Source organism: Andrographis paniculata, unplaced genomic scaffold (assembly GCF_009805555.1).
Source record: "Andrographis paniculata isolate CXL003 unplaced genomic scaffold, ASM980555v1 Contig71END, whole genome shotgun sequence".
Classification (NCBI taxonomy): Eukaryota; Viridiplantae; Streptophyta; class Magnoliopsida; order Lamiales; family Acanthaceae; genus Andrographis; species Andrographis paniculata.
Window position 1 is genome coordinate 3203016 of NW_026137608.1, and position 20411 is coordinate 3223426.

The 20411-nt window shown below is 34.0% G+C and overlaps 1 protein-coding gene across 4 annotated transcripts; it reads left to right on the plus strand.

Annotated features, from left to right (window-relative positions):
* Positions 1-730: 730 nt before the first annotated feature.
* Positions 731-19780, plus strand: LOC127264865 (protein TRANSPARENT TESTA 9). Of its 4 annotated transcripts, none has more exons than XM_051294414.1 (21): positions 731-1292; positions 5466-5517; positions 5603-5679; positions 5780-5913; positions 6018-6114; positions 6243-6300; positions 9668-9776; positions 9886-10009; positions 10092-10278; positions 10396-10724; positions 11863-11951; positions 12021-12097; positions 14039-14149; positions 14868-14933; positions 17004-17141; positions 17439-17544; positions 17620-17691; positions 17789-17880; positions 18126-18285; positions 18634-18800; positions 19129-19780. In XM_051294414.1, the coding sequence occupies exons 1-21, from the start codon at positions 1240-1242 to the stop codon at positions 19432-19434; spliced, it is 2604 nt and encodes an 867-aa protein (XP_051150371.1). In that variant the 5' UTR covers positions 731-1239; the 3' UTR covers positions 19435-19780. The 4 variants fall into 4 exon arrangements, with proteins under 4 accessions (XP_051150371.1, XP_051150373.1, XP_051150372.1 ...); XM_051294416.1 differs by having other exon boundaries at positions 17822-17880; XM_051294415.1 differs by having other exon boundaries at positions 12027-12097.
* Positions 19781-20411: the final 631 nt, after the last annotated feature.

Genomic DNA, 20411 nt, shown 5'->3' on the forward strand with positions numbered 1-20411 from the left:
TAAAATAAATTTATTTAATATGTTATATGATGTAAAAATATTTTAAAATTTTGATTTGAAATTTGAATATTAACAAATTTAAATAATAAAGGAAGATATATATAAAACTTTTTACAGCTTCTTTAATAGATGAAATATAATGTCTTTCAAATTAAAAAATAAATGTTCATTTTAAACATCAACAAATAATGAATAATATTTTCAATTTCTACCATATTTTTACAATAGTATATATATAGATGATGTTCCAATCTTTTGCAAAAAATTTAAATTTTATTTTGATTTATTCTATTGTTTCTTTGTATGGTAACAAAATTTCAACAAATCAATTAATTTATTTTGAATTTGAAGACTTATTTTAAAACAACAATTATTGTGATTTCTTTAACTAACTTATTTTTATAATTATAATGTTATTCGATATATTTATATATTTTGTGTATTTGTAATTTTTTTGGTATGTTGAGATTAAATACTTGTTGAATAAAATATTTTGTATACATATATAATTTGAATATAATATATTAAAAAATTAAAATTAAATAACAAAAAAAGGTTGCAAAGAAAATATGCCAAGATAACCACATGGAAAAATGAGAAAATAACCAAACAGTTCGACTGGGCTGGGCTGGGCTGGGCCGGGCCGGGGCTGTGTGCGAAAAAGTATACTGAGGTCGAGCCCAACAAAAATATTTAATTCAGCACGCATTCAACCGCTGAGCTCCAGCTGTTCTGCCATGGAGTCACCACCGCCTGGGCCTGGACGATCTCCACAGTAGAGTAGAGGTGCGCGATGCAAATTGCAATTATAGGCTTTGGGGGTAACTTTCGACAGGTGGCCCCGCCTCGTTCGATACAGCGCACCGCCAATTTGCCTGCGTCAATGTCAATGCTCCGACCCGCTTGCTGAAGCAACAGACCGACCCTTTTGTTTTGATGTCGATTTCATGTTCCATGATCTGATTAAGAGAACCCCTCCTCGTATATTCTCGTGCTTGTCCGTTGCCCTCTCCCAATTTCGTGTTTTTTCTTCTCTTTTTTTGTTTTTCCGGTGAGGATTTTGGCAATCACAAACCCTATTCCCGCCCCTCCACGGGGCACCGTTGTCTCGCATTGATTGCGTGGAATTCGACCGGAAAAATCTGTTTGGGGATGTTCCTTTCTGAAGTCTCGTGGGACTTACGAGTATGAAATTTGATGAAAAGAAGGAAGAAAGCGTGATCGAGAGCTCTTAAAAGGATGTGGTTTTCCTTTTGGAGATCCCGGGATAGATTTTCTTTGGATGAACTCAGGTAGTTGTTATATACGTTTTCTATAGTTCTGGATGTATTTATGGCTGGCGTTTAATCTTTGGCCTCTGCGATTTTGAGTATGAATGACTTTAGATTAGTAATTATCGAGCTGGATGCATATACTGACTGATTGCATCTTCAGTTTGGATAGACTATCATAATTTAATCTTCACATAGTTATGTTAGAAGTGCCCTAGTGGTTTAAATTGTAATCTTTCTGATCTCTGTTTGGGTTTTCTAGAATGTTTATGTAATATACTAGGCAAACATCCAATTGGATATGCGTTTCATCGACTGTATTTATTGATATTTACGGTAAAGATTAATTAGTGTACATCAGGGAGAGAGGAAGAACATTTGATAAAACGTAAGCTTGTTGCTTGTTGTGAGCAATAAAGTAGAGCTTAATAATGCAACTAATGCTGTCAAATGAAATCCAGACAATTAAATCCGTAGTTTCTTCTTGATGTGTTCCCTCTTTTATAAAGATTCCTATTACTGATGTTGTAGATGTTTTTCATCTTATGTTTTGGAGTTCTGTAAGGATATTTATTTTTCTTGATCACCATTCTGTGGTGTATCCCAGTTTAGGACAGTTCTCTATCAGTTATAGCTCTCTGGCATACTGTTTACCTTTGCAATTTCATACAGACATCCTGAACTCTTTGTACTGTACTGCTGTAGACTTATTGTAATTCTTTTATGGAATACTTTGAGCTTGGCCTTTGCTGGAAGTTTTAACATTGAATTAATTAGTTCAGTTGTGATTGCTCCTAGATCCCTGGCAGGACTCCAATAGTGAATCACATCAATCTAAAAAGTTTGTATGTATTATTTTTTGTTTATCTAGGTTCACAGTTCTACTTTCTACTGTTAAATTGAGAAAAAGTTGATGAACAATCAGAGATCTATTGGTTTTAATTGCTTGAACGCAATCAGATGGAGAGCGATAGTTGCGTCTTAATAGTAGATGTGAAACTCTACTCTTCCTGAAGATTTTTGAAGTCTTTATGGTATATAGATGTCTGATAGAAACATCGTTTTTGCCTCTGGCCTTCTTTATGAAGTGACCAGTCTTTTAGTGATAAATCATTCATCATTTCTAACAGCCGATAACTGAACTGATAACAGAAGTTTCCATATTTCCTGTTTTATTCATCAGTCTGGCCAGACAAATGCTTAGCCCTGCAGATGATTGCGGAATGTTTTCCCATTAATGAATTATTTATTTAAATGTTTTCAGAATATACTTATATATATGTATAATGAATAGATGATGTGATGATACGTTGTCAGAGTATTGTGTACATATAGTGTAGATTATGAGTGAACGTGAACATGAATCAATATGAAAATAGCTTATTCAGGAGATTTTAGTTTATTGAATAACTTTTAGCTATTTGACTAGTCAAATGACTAATTTTAGTGTTTGGTAAACTAGGTATTTAAAAGAGCTTATTAGAGTTTGAAAGCTAATTTTTGAAACACAATGGGTTTGTTCACATTGTGTTTTTCGGTAGCACAATTTTTCGTAAAAATTATTAAAAAATATAAACATATATATACATTAACACAATATGTATAATATATACACTTTATCCATTCACCAAAAGTTACCAATTCAAATATTGCCGACACAATTCCCCATACCTAACATAAAGAAGCAAATATATCCAATTGGTGTGTTTACTTGAGGGATTTTGTAATGATTTTACTATTTCAATTTTTTATTCAAAAAAAAATCAAATCAAATACCTATTTTTTTTATTTATTATATTAGATTAAAATTTAATTTTACATTAAAAAACTCGCATCAATATATATATTTATATCACATTAAACAATTATTTTAATTCAAAATTTCACTATTCAAAACCATATATAGTGTTTTACATTTTTGATCCTTTTTTTTTTTTTTTTTTTTTTTTTTCTCTTTTATTTGCCTTTACACCTTAGCTTGTCCTTGTACTACATTATGCATAATGTAAATTATTTTACTTGTAAAATATATACATTTATTTAAATACTCCCTCCGTCCCAAACACCGTACAACATTTTCTTTTTGGTATGTCCTAAACATCCTGCAATATTTTCAAAATAGGAAATAATTAATTATACTTAATCTCTACCCCACACTTTATCTCATCCCATCACACAAATAAAAATAATAAAATATATATTTCTCTCTCCATCATATCACCTAATTTCTAAATTATCCTACTTAATACTACTCATCTAAAAATCCGTGCCCAAAACAAATGTTGCACCTTGTTTGGGACGGAGGGAGTACTATTTAATGTATTTATATTTTTGTAGATGGAAATTATTTTATTTGTAAAATATAAATTTATTAAAATACTATTCCCTCTGCCCAATTATTTTAATGAATTTGATTGTGATATAAAGTAAGAGTATTTTATGAAGTATAGTTGAACTAATGAAATGAGAGAAAATTTTAGATAAATTGAGTGTGTAGAAGGTTGTGGCATATTTGTAAATAAGTGTAATGTTAAGGGTATAGATTAAGGAGTGTGTAAAATTTTTTTAGGAAATGTTGTAGAACTGTTCATCTAGACCCAAGGGGGCTTCCCGACAGTAAAAGATATATATTTTTTGTGGACAAACAAAAAAAGTAAACAGACATAGGGAGTACTAACTTATTATTTATAGAATTTTTTATCATATAAAATTTTCCTTAAAAATAATTAAAATAAAATAAATTTATTTAATATTATAATTTAAGTAAAACAATAAGTTAATCAACATATAATATATATATATATGAAAATTATAAAAATAAAATAATTGTCATTTCATGTATAAACAATTAATAGAGAATAATAATTGGAATTTTTTTTGCATTTTAAGTTAAAGATTCGTTTATTTCGAGATAAAATGTTGTTTGGCTATTTAGGTATTCTATGTGATTTTGAGTTTTGAGGGAGACAAATCAAAGTGATGAATTTCATATACAATCAAACTTCTCATCCTGTATCATGTCCTTTGTTATATGTCTGGTGTAAGGATGTTAAAGACTAAGGGTGTGGTTGTGTTTGTGTTTTGTGTGTGTGTTCATGTTTTTTGTGTGTGATTGTGTTTTGAGTTTTGTATTTTAGTAGTGTTCAGATGTGATGTTTTGTGGGAAAATATAATTGATTTTTATTGGAAATCGTGGGGATTGCATAGTAACTGCATTATAAAATTTCTATTAAATGAATATCGTAAGAACAAAGCCATATCATTCTCTATTTATTTATCTCTATTTTTTGCTGGAAATAAATTGCTATAAAATTTCCATAAAATGAATAAAGTTATTATCTTATATAAGAGTGAATAAAATATTTAAAATAAGTGAACACCAGTAAACTTAAGTTGAACCTTAGCACTACCTGAGTTTATAAAAAAATTAAGAACTTAGTAAACATAAGCTATAATGCATGAAGTGAAACCAGTAGAGCACTGTTGTCACGGTGTCGCCATGGCATCCCGGTGCTTTTTTGGGAGCGCCGGGACACTTTGCTTCGCCATATTAAACAAAGCGGCTTGGGTCAGCCTTAGCGACACCCTGGCGATGCCATGGCACTGGGCAGGCTAGCCCAGAGCGTTGTAAGTCTCCAGCCCAGCCCAGGCCCCCAAGCCGCATCGACCTCAACCCGTAAACCTTGAAACCGATTGAACCTAACTTGTCATCCTCTCTCCCCCCCACTCTTCTCTACTCTCTCCTGCTATCACTGCGGTTGTCCACTGGGTACAACCGCTTCATCCCATGGCGCACAAATGCCCTCCTCTACTCTCTCTTGTTATCTATTTAGGGCTATTTTTAATTTTTTTAATACTATTATAGTATTAGCAGTTAGTGTATTACATTATTATTTATTTTATAGTTATCTATTTTTAATCTTGAAATCAACTTTTTATTTTTGTTTGTCAGTCCTTTTGTATTTTCTTAACATGTTACTATAAAATTAATTATAGAAATTAATTTCATATAAGATATATATGTTTCATTTTATATATGTTTCAAATTTGCTTCTTGGTTGAAAAGCCCACAGCATGCACTGTAGCTTTATGGAAACTTTTTCCACAGCATCAACCACAATTCATTTGTATGCAACTCTTTAAACTTTTGATTATCTAAGATTTAGAAAAATTCTTTGCCACCTTCAATTACAGATTTTTAATTGATCAACTGATGAAAGTTCAACTTGTGAATGAGGTCAACAAGGTAACAAATTTTCATGCCATTTCTGTTTTCCTATATTGTTTACATGCCTATTATGAACGTTTGACTTCACTTCATCTTTGTTCAGGATTTTGTGATTGAGGCTTTGAGATCTATTGCAGAGTTGATAACCTATGGTGACCAACATGATCCTACCTATTTTGAGTGAGATATCACCTCTTGTCTTTATTGTGGTTATATATTGAATTACACATACACACTAAATATTCAAGTATGTATTGCATTACTTCTAATTCCTTTATAGATTATTTATGGAGAAACAGGTCATGGGTGAGTTTGTACGAATATTAAAAATTAGTAGAATCCAAGTTATCTCACTCCAGCTGTTGCAGACAATGAGTATAATGATCCAGAACCTAAAATGTGAACATTCCATATGTAAGTGCGATACTACATAGTATTATCCTAATTTGAGCAACATGCCATTTTTATCTTGCACCTGCTTTGCTATCTGAGATAATCCCTATTTGGATATTCTGCAGATTATATGTTTAGCAACGAGCATGTTAACTATCTCATATCTTATCAATTTGACTTCCGAAATGAGGAGCTGTTATCTTACTACATATCCTTTCTGAGGTTTGCTCCATAATCACCTGTTTCATGCTGATCTTATCATTGTAAATGATACATTATTTACTTGGTTGTATTGCTCTGCAAATTGCCTTCCTGATATTGGTGTTTTGAACTACTTATGGACTCGATAGGGCAATAAGTGGAAAACTGAACAAAGATACAATTTCTCTCCTTTTCAAGACACAAGATGTAAGTTTCTTCCTTCTTTCAATAACCTTTAGTATGCTTGTAATTAAATTGGAATTTCGTTACTTCTTTTATCTACTTATGTTATATATAAATTCAAATGTCTAAGCTCTCCTTACAAATCGCTACAAATGCATCATTGTGATGGCATAACTTGCTCTTTGAAACATATTTTCCAACTTTGGCGACCCAGAAACCATACTTGTTAGTGGTCTAGTCCCGGTAACTGCATATGGTTACTATAGACGAGTCATTTTATCATGCTTTTTGCTTCTTATTGTCGTTATGTTTCAAGGAGTTTATGCAGTCACAGTGTTTGTTTTTAGTTGTGGTTCATATAGATTATGTATCTATTGTGGTTTGTGAATTGATAATCTGAAGGCTTGTTTTCTACAGTAGATATACACACATGTAGATGATCCCCATGGGCTTGGACCTACTACTACGTAACACTCTCCTTCAACTTGGAGCATATAAATAACAACATAGGAAATCTTGGGGCAAGTAAGATAATTAAACTTACCGACTAATTGTCGATAGCCAATATTAGGCTCCCGATGATAAATAAGAATATTAGACTTAAAAATTCCATAGTAGTCTATAGGTTTACAGTCTCTCATGTGTATTTCTAACATATCCTGAGGCATACTTTCATTGTTAAACCACATTACCATCACATGATAGAGCGATTACAATGCCATGAAAATATCTAAGGGATCCAAATCCTTACTTTGAAAGTCCTGGAATAAATATCATTTTAGTGCACTTATTGCACCTTGATAATTGCAAGTAATGACAATTTCATCAATAATTACAATAGGATATAAATGTGGAGTTGGTTTGGGAGACACAAGCAATGGGACCTTACAAGTACAAGACAATGGTAACTCACTGCTTAGATACGTAGTACTAAGGGATGCTTCATATTCAGGTTCACTGATTAGCATAAAAGAAAGAAAGAGTTCTGAGTAAGGCTGAGGCAAATCAACATGAGCTACATTAGTCCAAGTAGAGCGCCTATGTAACTTATAGCATCGCTCTTTGGTAAGACTCCATGGATTGCAGTACTACAATGGGATGAGGGCTGTCACCCCGAGTAGTACGCGGCTATCGTGGACATCCTTGGGATAAAGGGTAGATGTCAAGGTAGAGTTGCCACAATTTGTACTAGAATCTAGAAATGTTACAAAGGCAACATGGAATAGTCATATATAAATATCATAATAATGTCACAGCCGAGCTTGATAAGATTTCATCATGAACCTAAGAAACTTTAGGTTGAAGACTATCAATTATACCAAAAACATGTCATGCGGTTTAAGTTATTCAAATGCAAACTTGCCTGGTGGAAGAACGCCATTAAAGTCGGCCTTTATAGACAATATTCATCCTGACAATTCTGGCATAGACATGGTAGTCTGGTGATGATGCAACAGGTTAGAGACACTATATAAGCAATGAATATTGTTAGTATATAGTAATGGAACTTGTCTCCATAATTTTTAGGAGATGGTGAATGCAACGAAACATCTATGGATTGCAAAAGTTGTTATGCACACAAGTCACAACAATCAGCGGCTTTTAGCCATGCAACCACATATTTAGGATTGACATACTCCAATGGTGTAGTAAGATGCTTCATCAAGTCTTGCCCTCTGCACCACATCTTAATGGTTTTTGACCAAGAGGAATAATATGAATTACCCAATAATTTCTTGGTAGCGATAGTGTATGTTGGAGTAATGATGGCCGAAGACAATGAAGAGGCCATGTAACGCTGTGAAGAAGCCAAAAAGAAAAAAAAAAGGGACTTGAACTCTGGAAGTAATTGATACAGCAGGTTGTTATTCAATGATCATGCAACCTAATGCCCACAACTGATAGAATAATTAAACCAATTGGGCAATTGGTAAAGTAAGGAAAAGGGCATGAAGAAATGTGGCCGCTCCAACATAGCTATAGAGAACCTTGGTAGACAAAACATGAAGATCACTGCAGTATAGTGTGGTGGCAGCAACGGCGGCGCATTGAGAGGATAGCAACGCGGCACACGGAGGGGCTAGCAATGGCGGCATGCAGTGATTGGTCATGAGTTGGGAAATCACACTGCTTGGAAAGGAACTGGGTTGACCCCTTCTGATACCATGTGAATTGATACATACAATATATATGTATATACATACGTATAGATAAGCTCAATGAGCTTTGCAGTGATTGGTCATGAGTTGGGAAATCACACTGCTTGGAAAGGAACTGGGTTGACCCCTTCTGATATCATGTGAGTTGATACATACAATATATATGTATATACATACATATAGATAAGCTCAATGAGCTTAGCGGTACTACTATCTAATATGTTTTATGTAGTTTTAAATTCTTATAATCAGTTTTACCGAACTTGAGGTTTCGGCCAGAAAAAAACACTCTTGCTTTCAAAATCTTATTCTCCAAAAGAAAAGATGAGCCCCAACCTTGATACCTAGCTTATTATAGATGCCACAGTAATTCTAGTAAGTTAAAATGCTAATCCTATTCTGAGTATAAATATCAAAATTAAGTCTAAGAAGACATAGTCCAGGATTGTACCCCACCCATATCTATCACATCAACTTGTTCCCACTCTGGAACAGCCTTGACCTCAAGACTGAAGTTTGGAGACTACCATTGGAAGAGTGACGAGGATTCTGTTCTTGCTTGGAGATATTTTTTTTTCGTTCTTGCCAATAGCATCCATTGTATCGTCCTTTAACTACAGGTCTTGGGGGTTATCATCATCAACTAGCAGCAGAGTTGATGTGTTTCTGCAGCCACACATTCAAGTAGTTAAAAGAACCTTTGCACCAATAACTCAATCTATGGTGTCTCAGATACTGTTTCTCCTATGTCGCCACTCCCCCTAGGTCATTATTTTTTAGCTTTGAACTGATGGGTTTCATGATGTTACTTTATTATTATTTACTAATAGTATTTGGCAAGAAAAGATTTATTTCACATTGTCATGGTGAAATCATAGATTACATTACATGGTAGGAATTTGGAAAGAAGAGAGAATTATTTCTTGGTGAAATCATAGATTACATGATATGGTACGAATTTGGAGAAAAAAGAGTATTATTTCATGGTGAAATCATAGGTTAAATGACATGGTAGGAATTAAACAACCTTTAATCCCTGCGAAGATCCTAGAAAGGTTATATCATTACTGTGTTTTCTGGCTTTGTTGATTTTCCATGTTACTGAAAAGGTAAATTGGGATCCTAACCGATGCTTGTTTTCTATAGCATAATAAAAATCTACGATGCAATTTAATTTATGCTCTTTTTTCCCCCTGCACTCTGGCTTATTTCTACGTATTTTGGCTATTTAGGATGAAGTTGTCTCATTCCCCTTGTATGTCGAGGCAATACGGTTTGCCTTCCATGAAGAAAGTATGATTCGAACTGCTGTGCGAGCTTTAACTTTGAATGTCTATCATGGTGAGTTCTTTTTAGGTCCTTTAATCTTGAATCCTCTGATCTAATTTTTTGTGGTTTTATACCCTGACAGCCTGGAATGTTTTACTATATGTCTCATGATGATTTGTAGTTGGAGATGATGCTGTAAACAATTTTGTATCGAAGGTCCCTCATACGGATTATTTTGTGAATTTGGTCAAATTTTTCAGAGATCAGTGTATCCATTTGAACCAAGTAGTTTCAAATGCTTCAAAGTAAGATCTGGAATTTTTTACCTACCCAAAATGACTTTCTTCACAAAGTTCTTTCTGACATAAATTAAGTTTTACCTGACAGGAATACAAGTATTGAATCCACTTCACCTGTTCTTTCTTCTGTGGATGAGATTGAAGATAATCTCTATTACTTTAGTGATGTTGTTTCTGCTGGAATTCCTGATGTTGGGAGGATAATAATGGACAACGTTTTGAAGCTTTTGGTAGTCCCTATTATTCTTCCTTCCTTGAGGATTGGGTCACTCAATGTATGCAGATCCTCTGGTCCATTTCTTTGTATTATGCTGTGTATTTCTGTTTATATTTTACATGATTTACTATGTTTTTACATAATTTTAAGTGACCATGTTTTGTCGTACTTATAGGAACATGGGCTTGGTGCTGTTACCTCTTTATATTTGCTTTGTTGCATTTTGCGCATTCTCAAAATCAAAGATCTGGCAAACATTGTTGCAACTGCCCTTCTATGTTCTCCACCAACCTTCTCTGAAAATTCTGAAGCTAAGCTCAATGGCAATATGTTGGACCAAGGTTCTTCAGATGCCCAAAACCATGAATCGTGCAGGGATGAACATAGTTCAGAGGCAAATTATGAAAGATCTCAAGCTAGTGTTATTTCATCTAGCTCTTCTCAAAACTATCGACCATCTTCCATTCTGGTTCACGATTGTCATAATGCATACTTAGCTCCAAGGTAGTTTTATCTATCATATTAATTTCATCCTTAAAATAACTTTAAAGTTTGTGTACAGTTACTTTTTCTCACCTTATTATATCTTGTTAACTAGCTTAATTTGTTGATAGTTAATTTTCTGAAATGAGCAAATGATCTCTTATCAATTTCTGTTATTATTATTATTATTATAATTATTATTATTTTGACAGCTAATCATTTTTTGAATTTCTTTTTATTTTTAATAGCTATCTGCAATCAATGTTTGAAGACACATTTTTATAATAGGCATGCCTGTACTTCCATTTTACATTTACTGTTTTACATTATATATTGCTACAAGATGCTTTGATTTAAACTGCGTCACTTGAGTAAAGAAAATATCTCATTTCTTTTCCATGCTTCTGCCCTTTAAGAAGAAAATTGAATTGGTGCCAAAGGGTATGCCTTTTGTTAATACATCAAAGGAAATTAAAGAAAGAGAAAGATATATAGGAATTACTTGCTGTCCTAAAAGCATATATTCCCTGTTCCAAGCCATCAGGCCAAAATGGCAAACAGTCTTATGATTATACATTCCAAATTCCCTAAATTACTATTTATAAAGATATCGGACCTTAAAGTAGTTCCACTATGCATATCTTACACCGAAAGATTTGTATTAGGCTTAGCATATTATTAATCATAGACATCTCCATTCAATCATTTTATTCATATTGTTAAATAGCCTAATGAGCTTTAGGCATAATGGTACTTTCTATAGTTCACTTGCTGTAGGAGATTCCAAAATGGTGTACCAAGTTGGGGTTTCTTTTGGATATGTAATGAAAAAGACAATAGATTATTCGTTTTGGAATATTAAAATATGGGGAGATGCTGGAATATTGTTGAATAAAATAAAGACACTGGCATTCAAGTAATTGAAATGTTTTATAGTATTATTGTATCTAAGATGCTGCTGATGATTATAAATAGCATCTGATATCATTTCTTTTCTTTTCACTTTTGTTTAACGATGAATGTTCTTGCTAAAATAGCAACGACTTTGTTGTGCCAAATAATTTACTGCATTGCTGAACAAGTTAACTTCAGTACTTAGAATCATTGTTACTAACTTTTAATTAAGTTCGACTATATTCTGCATATGCAAATTGTACAGGGAGGCTCTGCTCTCATTTATTTCCAGTGGAAACGATGTTCAAGTTTCAGGTTCATTATGTGTCCTGGCTACTTTATTGCAAACAAAAGGTAGTGCAACTCCCTTAATCTTGTTTTTCAGCTGTAAATTTTGGTCTGTGCCCTAAGTTGTTTTGTTAGCTGCAGAGCTTGATGAATTAATGGTTGATGCTCTTGGCATACTTCCGCAGCGGAAACAACATAAGAAGAAGCTTCTGGTATGTGGTTGTGACTTATTTCAATATTTTTGGGCAAACAGAAAAATGTAGAAACAATCTATTCGAAACACTTCAATATGTGTGGTTGTAACTTTCATCAGTTGATCAATGGGTGGAATGAATTTTCTCCCTGCTTAGGACTAGGCCTAAGGATGTATAATTAGGGTAGACCTATTGAGAGGAAGTTAGCTACAACTTTGGAAATGGATCGAGACGACAAGGGTAAACTTCATCAAGAGATGGAAAAATCTGTGCTGTTAAGTTAAAATTTAGAGTTTAGGCTTTCTAGAGATGTCACCATGATCAACTTCTCTCATTGCTTTGGCATTTCTTGAACATCCATGAATATTCAAATGAGAAGGAGAGAGTGTAGCTACTCGTATGATCATTTGGCTTTTTAGATCGGATCAATGAGTGCCTTCTCTTGGTTGGACTGAAAGATTTCAAGGGACATGTCATACACACTGATTATGTCAAGAATAAAGAAGCTTAACATAAGATCCATGGCTTCTTGCATGTGCCAACATGAGAGAAAAACATGAATATTACGTTCCATATCAAGATGTAGTAATTGAGCATTATATGCTTGCCAATTTCCATGATGCAGCAATAGTAGGAGGACCAGATTGAAGATAAGTGGTCTTTCTTTGTTATTTAAGGAACGACACTATATATTTAAATTTAAATCACAACAAATAGTTAGTTCCATTCAACTGTTGCTTTACTAATCAGAATCAAGGTTGGACCTTATGTTACCAGAATAGCAATGACAGAACAATATATGCTTTGGGCAGTAGCAATACAACGGCCTGAAATTGAAATGGAACTGTGAAGTTGAAATCAGTTGGAGTCCTAAAAAAGGACCATATTCAATCTCAGTGTTAAAAACCAGCTGAGCCACATTGCGATTGCTGGTGTGTCGCTCTCACATGCTGGCATGTGGAGAGGATTACAAAAACACTGCCAGAGGGATCATGGTCGCCAGAGTACACTGGTTTGGCAGGTAGGATTAATCTTGGGATTAAGGTCAAAGGGGAAGATTAAGTGAAGAAAATAGAAGGTGCAATGCAGGTTGAAGAAAAAACCCAATCTGTTTTGTTGGCATGTTGCAAGAGATGGAAAGGATGGTAGAAATACTATTTTATTCATTTATAGTCTACACTACATTTGCAGAAATATCTCTAGATAATCTGCATGATATGAAAAGACACATAAACAAAAGACTCTGGAGATGAAATGAACATACACCCTATCACCTAAGAATCTAACAATTAAATACTAATTAATATCTCCAACTTATATCTAACCAAGTGTATAATGTGGTTGATTGGAAAGAGGGAAAGTAGGACCTCCCGAAATTAAGTTGGTGATTTAAATTCTCGTTTGAAAATTAAAAGTAACAAAGAACTTATGGAATGCTCATCTGATGAATCATTCTTATCATATGTCTGACAAATTTAATCTCTTACGTGACCAGAAGTTACTTTTGGTTTGCTTTTATACACAGCTTTTCTCTTGTAATTTTTTATATAATTATGTGGTTAATGGTTGGTTACATAGGATGAGGCTCAAATTGATTGCATTATTCCTTAGCAGTATCTCTAAATTTGATTTAATATTCATAGTAGTAAAAGACTACCACAATGAATATGAATTGATCATGATCCAATAACTGTATCAATGTAGCTGTCATAATTGAGTCTAAGGTTCTTTTGAATCAGTTAACTGACCATCTGGATCGCACTTGCTGTCAGATTTATTTATTATAGTTCCTCGGGTATTGTGGGATTCAAATAGATTCTAGTTAGCATGTCATTGCTATTTTTTCTTTGGAACTATATTTCTGGTATCAATCAATGCTTTTACTCTGGCACAACACTATGCATCTGTGGCTATCCCTTAATGATTTCAAGTAATATGCCTCTTTTTGCATGCCTGCAGCAAGCCTTGGTTGGGGAAGATTCTGGGGAAGAACAACTTTTCTCATCACAAAGTAGTGGTGCTAGAAATGGAATCTGTAGTGACCTTGATATTTATCTGCAAAGGTTGAAGGTAAAGATGCCATTGCTTTTGTTTCTTGTCCATTCACTTCTAATTGTATTCTACCTGCACTCATCTATCCTGACCAAAGGCATTGAAGTTCAGATAGAAAGCATGCGTTCTTGATTAATTGTCCAAAAGTGATTTAAATAAAGAAAAAATTTGTTTACTAACTATCTCCTGTGTTTTGGAAAGTTTCACAGCCGTGTAAGATTCTAATTATATTTAGAGAATAGAACTTCAATGTTATTTTCTTTCTTTTTTCCTTTACCTCTTTTTTTTTTTTTTTTTTTTTTTTTTTTTTTTTTTTTTAATACAACGTTTGTAGCTTCTCTCTCTTGAATTTCAGTGAGTTAGCCTAGAAACTTTCCCTTTTTTTCCCTTCATGCACTTGATATGGTGATATCCTCTATTAAATTGAAAATCTGATTTTCTTAATGTCTTGAATGCATTTTGTCTCTGCTTCTATGGTTATTGTTCCATATTAAATTTTTCTTGACTATAGGGTAGTTGAGCACATTTAGTAATCAACTTGACCTCATGAATCATCAGCTAAACAAATTTGTAAGTTTGTTTGTTTATTTTAGTATCAAATTTCTTAACTTCTGAGTATGCTTTATTCTTCACTAATCAATTTTGTTGGTTGGATCAAATGTATTTTCTAGTTCTATAATCTTAATTCAAGCTAGTAATTCGAAATTCAGTATGTTTTTGTAAAATAAATGTACAGGATTACACTGGAGTTTCTTCTGGAGGCCTAGATGTTGGAGTGAGTCCTCGTATGCATAGATTTCAAGTATGTATTGATTACTTTCAATATGCCTGTGATTCATCTTTTTTCTCCATGTTTTTGGCTCATTGCATTCTATCCCCATTGTCCCATCTGGTGTTATATGTCTTGGCTATGATGCTGCACCTCTGATTTTAATATTCATTTGTAATTTCCTCATTTACTTTGTTTCAGTGATAGGGATAGGGTATCTTCCTGCAGAAGTTTTATTGAGGCTTTTGCAGTTTTGTGTTGTCATAGTTGGTAAAGGAATGAGTTTCAAATTGAATTTTCAAGGGATTGTATCGGCATGTATGAATGGGGGTGGGGTGAAAGTTATGCTTCCCGCTGGATGCCTAATATCTATATTTTGATTAAGCTATATCTGAGAAATGAAGCAGTGCTAAGGGGTGGGTGCTTGGACACTGTGGAACAGGATTTTTCCCATGACAGGCCCACTCGAAAATTATATCTGAGACAATTCTTTGTACCTATAACAATGTAGTTGTCCCAGTTGGATTTGCGCAACTTAAAGGAGGCAGGACAATGAATTGCATGAACAAATAATATGGTACCGATGATTATATAGATAATAATTGTAGTAGAGTTAGATTAGGATAGGGGATTATTACTCCTGTATGTGTGACTGCGTGTATAGCCTTACCTTGTGAAATACATAAAACTATTTTCATATATTTACATGGTATTAGAGCCATCCTATTTTGATTGCCTAATGGAAGGTTGGTTGGGTTGTGGAATTGAGTAGGATCTTGTAATTGGTTCAGTTTTTTATTTTGCATTCCAATTATAATTTTGAAACTATTTTGATGGCGTCTTGATTTAGTCAGTCTCTTCTTGATTTAGTCCAGTCTCTTCCCACGACCGTCGCCTATGTACTTGACGACCCCTAACCAGATGAACACTAGAGAGAAACTTTGCACAGCACTGTCCTGATGTTGTCCCGCTCTGTGCCTCTGCTGTCAGGCTTGTGTCCACTATCAGCTTCGTTGCTCCTTGCGTCTTATTGCCCAAATCACAGCCTGCCACTGTTTTCCTGTCACCGATTTTATTTGTTTTATCCTCTACCTGGGCATATTTGATCAGGATCTATTCAGCTCTGGTTCTGCTTAAATCTCCTCCAAGGTGTTCTGACTTGCTACGTTTCATTCAGATTTTGATTGGATCGCTTGTTCAAATCCCTTTGGTTTCTACATAGGGTTGCAATTGAGCATTGTTATGTACTTTGTTTTATTGGGTAGGGTTTGTGATCTATCTGATCGTGTGATTTGTTTTGCCTTCAGTTTGATTTGTGTGGGGTTTTTGATTTGGGTTATTGTTTCTTAATTGGGTAACTACTTGGTGATCTGTGATTGTGCGATTCGCTTTTCCACCCCAGTGTAGCCGTATGCTTGGCTGGAATTATGTTCCTGTTAGTGGTATGGTGTTCCTTGTTTCCTGATTGGTTTTTGTGGGCAGAGTCGATTTTTCCCTCATGTTCGTTTAGGCTTGTTCAGGTTTTGTTTGGTTAGGTTTTTTCTGGTGAACGCGTTGGGAAAGTTAGGGGCTTTAAGTATATTATTTCCCTATCTCCAACACACTTAAAGTAGAGTTAATAATAAATGAGCATATGGAATTATATGTTTTAATTATGTAGGTATTAACATCTTTATATAATTAATCATATAGTATGTGTTGGAAATCAGAATACATATTGGGACTGAAATCATTCTAGAGCTACAACAAGCGTGTGCCTCAAAGAGAATAAGTGACCTCTGTATCTAATATGTACACGTGACGTGAGTGAGACCTTCTCATCCCTGGAATACAATTTTAGAAATCCTAGAACATGATTGAACTGAATTATTGCTCTTTAGAGTGTGTGATTAGCATTTAGTAACTAGTGAAATGAAGATTTTTAAATTTGAGGATTGTGGTCAACTTTGGCTGATGCTATGATTCATTAGGTAACTAAAAATTGAAGGAAAAGTGTTTCCTCCCTTTTGCCTTGATCATTATTTTTATTATGGAACCTGAGAAATTTAAGTAGTTGGTAGTTATGTGGCAAGTTTCAAACTTTAACACAACTCTGTTTTTTAGGTACTTGATGCATTGGTAAGTCTGTTTTGCCGTTCAAATGTCTCGGCAGAGACACTTTGGGATGGTGGTTGGCTTTTGCGTCAATTGTTGCCTTACAGTGAAGCAGAGTTTAACTGTAATCATCTTAGATTACTCAAGGTAAGAAATTTTATAGTTATGTTAATTTATTTTATTTACTGGTTCAATTTAAGTAACAGCAGTCCTTTTTAGATGACCTGGGTTTTGTTAATATTCATCATTACCAAATCCTCAACATCTTGAGATCATGTTTGGAGTTTAAACCCAATGTATGTTTGCCACTTGGATTATGTATGAAATAATAATTGTGGTAGTGTAATGATTTGGTGATGCTAGTTTTCCTTCATTATACATCTCCAGTGTTTGCAAATTAAACAGCGGGCTTGGGTGGAATGACACTTTAGTCTTTATCTTCAGGAATCATTCCGCCATTGCACTAATTGTGTGCTGGAGGAGACCGCAGGGACTTGGTCTGATCATTTGGTGGCAGTTATTTGCGATGAGTGGAGAAAGTGCAAAAGAGGTGTCTAATATATTGTTTGTTTGTGTCACTCTTTTCTTTGGGAGAATTGACTAAATAACTAAGCATTACCTGCAGCAATTGAGGCTTCTTCTCCTCGTAAAGATCCAAAGTTGATGCTCTTGTCATCATACAAGGCCCCCTCTGAAGGTACTTATCCCTCTCTTCAGTTCATTCTTACCATGTCAATGTAAATGCTAGGTAAGTTGTCTTTGAACTTGTTTGAGTGGTCTGCACTAGTTAACAGAGTTTTCTTTGTCTGTTTTCCTTCGTCTTCCAGAACATGCTTCCACTGAATCTTCCTTTGTTGCTGGTGAAAGAATGTGTGAGACAGTGAAGGTCTTTCTTGTTGTGCTTTCTTTATGTTTTGTATGATGATACGGCAAAGCTATGATATATATTTATATAATTCTTTGAATGGTGTACATTAAAACACAGATGGAATGCTATAAGCATATGCTTGCTTAATAGAATGGGAGTAGCTAACCTAGACATTCTGTATTCTGGAATCTTGTCTGTGCGCTGCTTCTCACATATTTAATTATTCCCAGATTTACTGCTAATTGTTGTCCTGATCTTTCTAGGTATTTGTACTGCTTCATCATCTCCATATTTTTTCGCTTGGTAGAGTTTTGCCAGATCAACCTCCTGTACTCACTTCGGAGGAAATTGCTGAGAACTCCAGGGGGAGGAAAGCTGGTGTAAATGCATCAGGAATGAAACCAAACACTGAAATAAATCTTGGTAATTGCCATTTCTAATGCAATGTTGTCATAGAGGTTAGAGGATATGTCCTTCACAATGTTTGTTCTTGCCTTCTCTTTGTGAGAAATGTGGGTATACACTATTGTGTTTTTCCTTTTGTGTTTTTAAACACTCTTTTACTCTTCAATCTTGTATGTTTAGTTTTCTCCAAAAATATCACATCCAACGTCTATTTTCCAAATATCAAACAACTGTTTTCAGCTAAACAACATTAAAACCAAAAACACAAACATAAATCAAAACACAAAAGAACATATAATTGATGTTTGTGTGATTCTGTATCTCGGTTTTTACTTGGTATTTTGTTCTGTTGTCTATCTTCTTCAGTGGATGCTCTTCCTTGTCGAATTGCATTCGAGAGGGGCAAGGAACGGCATTTTTTCTTCCTTGCAGTTTCTTTCGGAAACCCTGGTTGGCTTGTACTTGCAGAAGAATTCCCTATGAAACCTCGCCATGGAGTTGTTCGTGTTGTTGCTCCTTTGGCAGGATGTAATGTGAGTATTGTTCTTATGAAAATTCACATCTTCAGTGTGACTATGAATTGTCGCTTACGTATTCAAAGCTTCCTACTTAATAAATTGGCCACTCAAAACATATTAATAGCGGTTAACTTACAAAAATTGGAAGTACAGAAACCCTTGATTTAATTATCAATGGAGCTGTTTTTGTGCATTGCTTGTATCCTTATAGATTTGCAGATTTTTTTTTTTTTTTTTTTTTTTTTTTTTTTTTTTATCTTATCCTATGAAATGCTATTTGTTTATTTATTAGTTCACTTAAAAGTTTCTGGCCAGTTAGTTAACATGTACATTTGTACTCCAGCCCCGGATTGACGACAAGCATCAGCGGTGGCTGCACCTCAGAATTCGTCCATCCTCATTCTCCTTAGCAGATGCGGCAGCCAAAGGCCATGGCAAAGTGAAATCCAAACATTTGGTAGACGGACGGTGGACCCTGGCATTCCGGGATGAGGATTCTTGCAAGCGCGCTTTGGATATGATTCTTGAAGAAACCAAGTTGCAGAGCCAACAGGTGCAGAGAAGTCTACAGCCGTTGCTTGAATTTGATCGAAATCTGAAACCTGCTTCTGATTCTTTCGACGGTGGTGGTACTGGTACAACTTCGTAACACCCGAATTCTTGCTTCTTTGAGAGTGGTTTTTTCGCCATATTTTTTGTTTTTCTGTGCATGAAGAAGTAGAGGGCTTTCTTGCAGCCATCCATTTCCATTTGTACATTTTTCTTCCCAAATGATAATATCATCATCCATCCTTAGGTAGATAGACAGTCTTAGGATAGATGTATTTAGTGGGCATTCTTTGTACATACGATACGATACAATCCCAGACATATACCCACGCCTGCCTTTTTATTTTTATTTTTTACCCAATTCAAGTATGTGTAACATCTCTCTTTCATATACATATATACATCTTATCCGAGCTAATGAAAGCCATAAAAATGATTTTATTTTATTTAGTCCATTTATTTTCTTCCATTTTTAAGCACTTTGTAAATTTGTTTTGGGTACTTGTATTTTATGAATGAATGTAAAAGCAAACTCTGTTTTTTAATATAATATAGTTTGCATAAAATGTTTTTTTTGTAAAAAAACAAAACTAGACGATATATATATATATATATGTATTTTTTTCTGTTTTATCTAAGAAATTAGGTGAAATTTTTAATATTTTTCTAAGAAGCACAATACTTATTGTAAGAATGTTGTCAAATTTTTAATATGGTTGTTTGTTCATGAAAAAAATAAAATAAATAGTTTTGATTGGTTTTTTCCATTTTCCTTTTTTAAAAAAGTAAAGCTACGTCATCTTTTTCTTTTATTTAAAAATCTAGTAACTGTTTGTGTTGAGGCTTAATAAAAGATGTGGGTTTGGCTTTAAACAAATTTGTTTGTGACTTTTTAAAATTACTTATGAATATATGTTCATGATCTAATCATCTAAATATCATATAAGAAAAAAGAATCCTCTCTAGTTTAGATATAATTAATTAATGTCATTTATCTCTAAAAAAAATTTACCAATCGGATCAACTTTATCGACAATGTGAAGACTATACAATATCATATAAATATAAAAGATACTA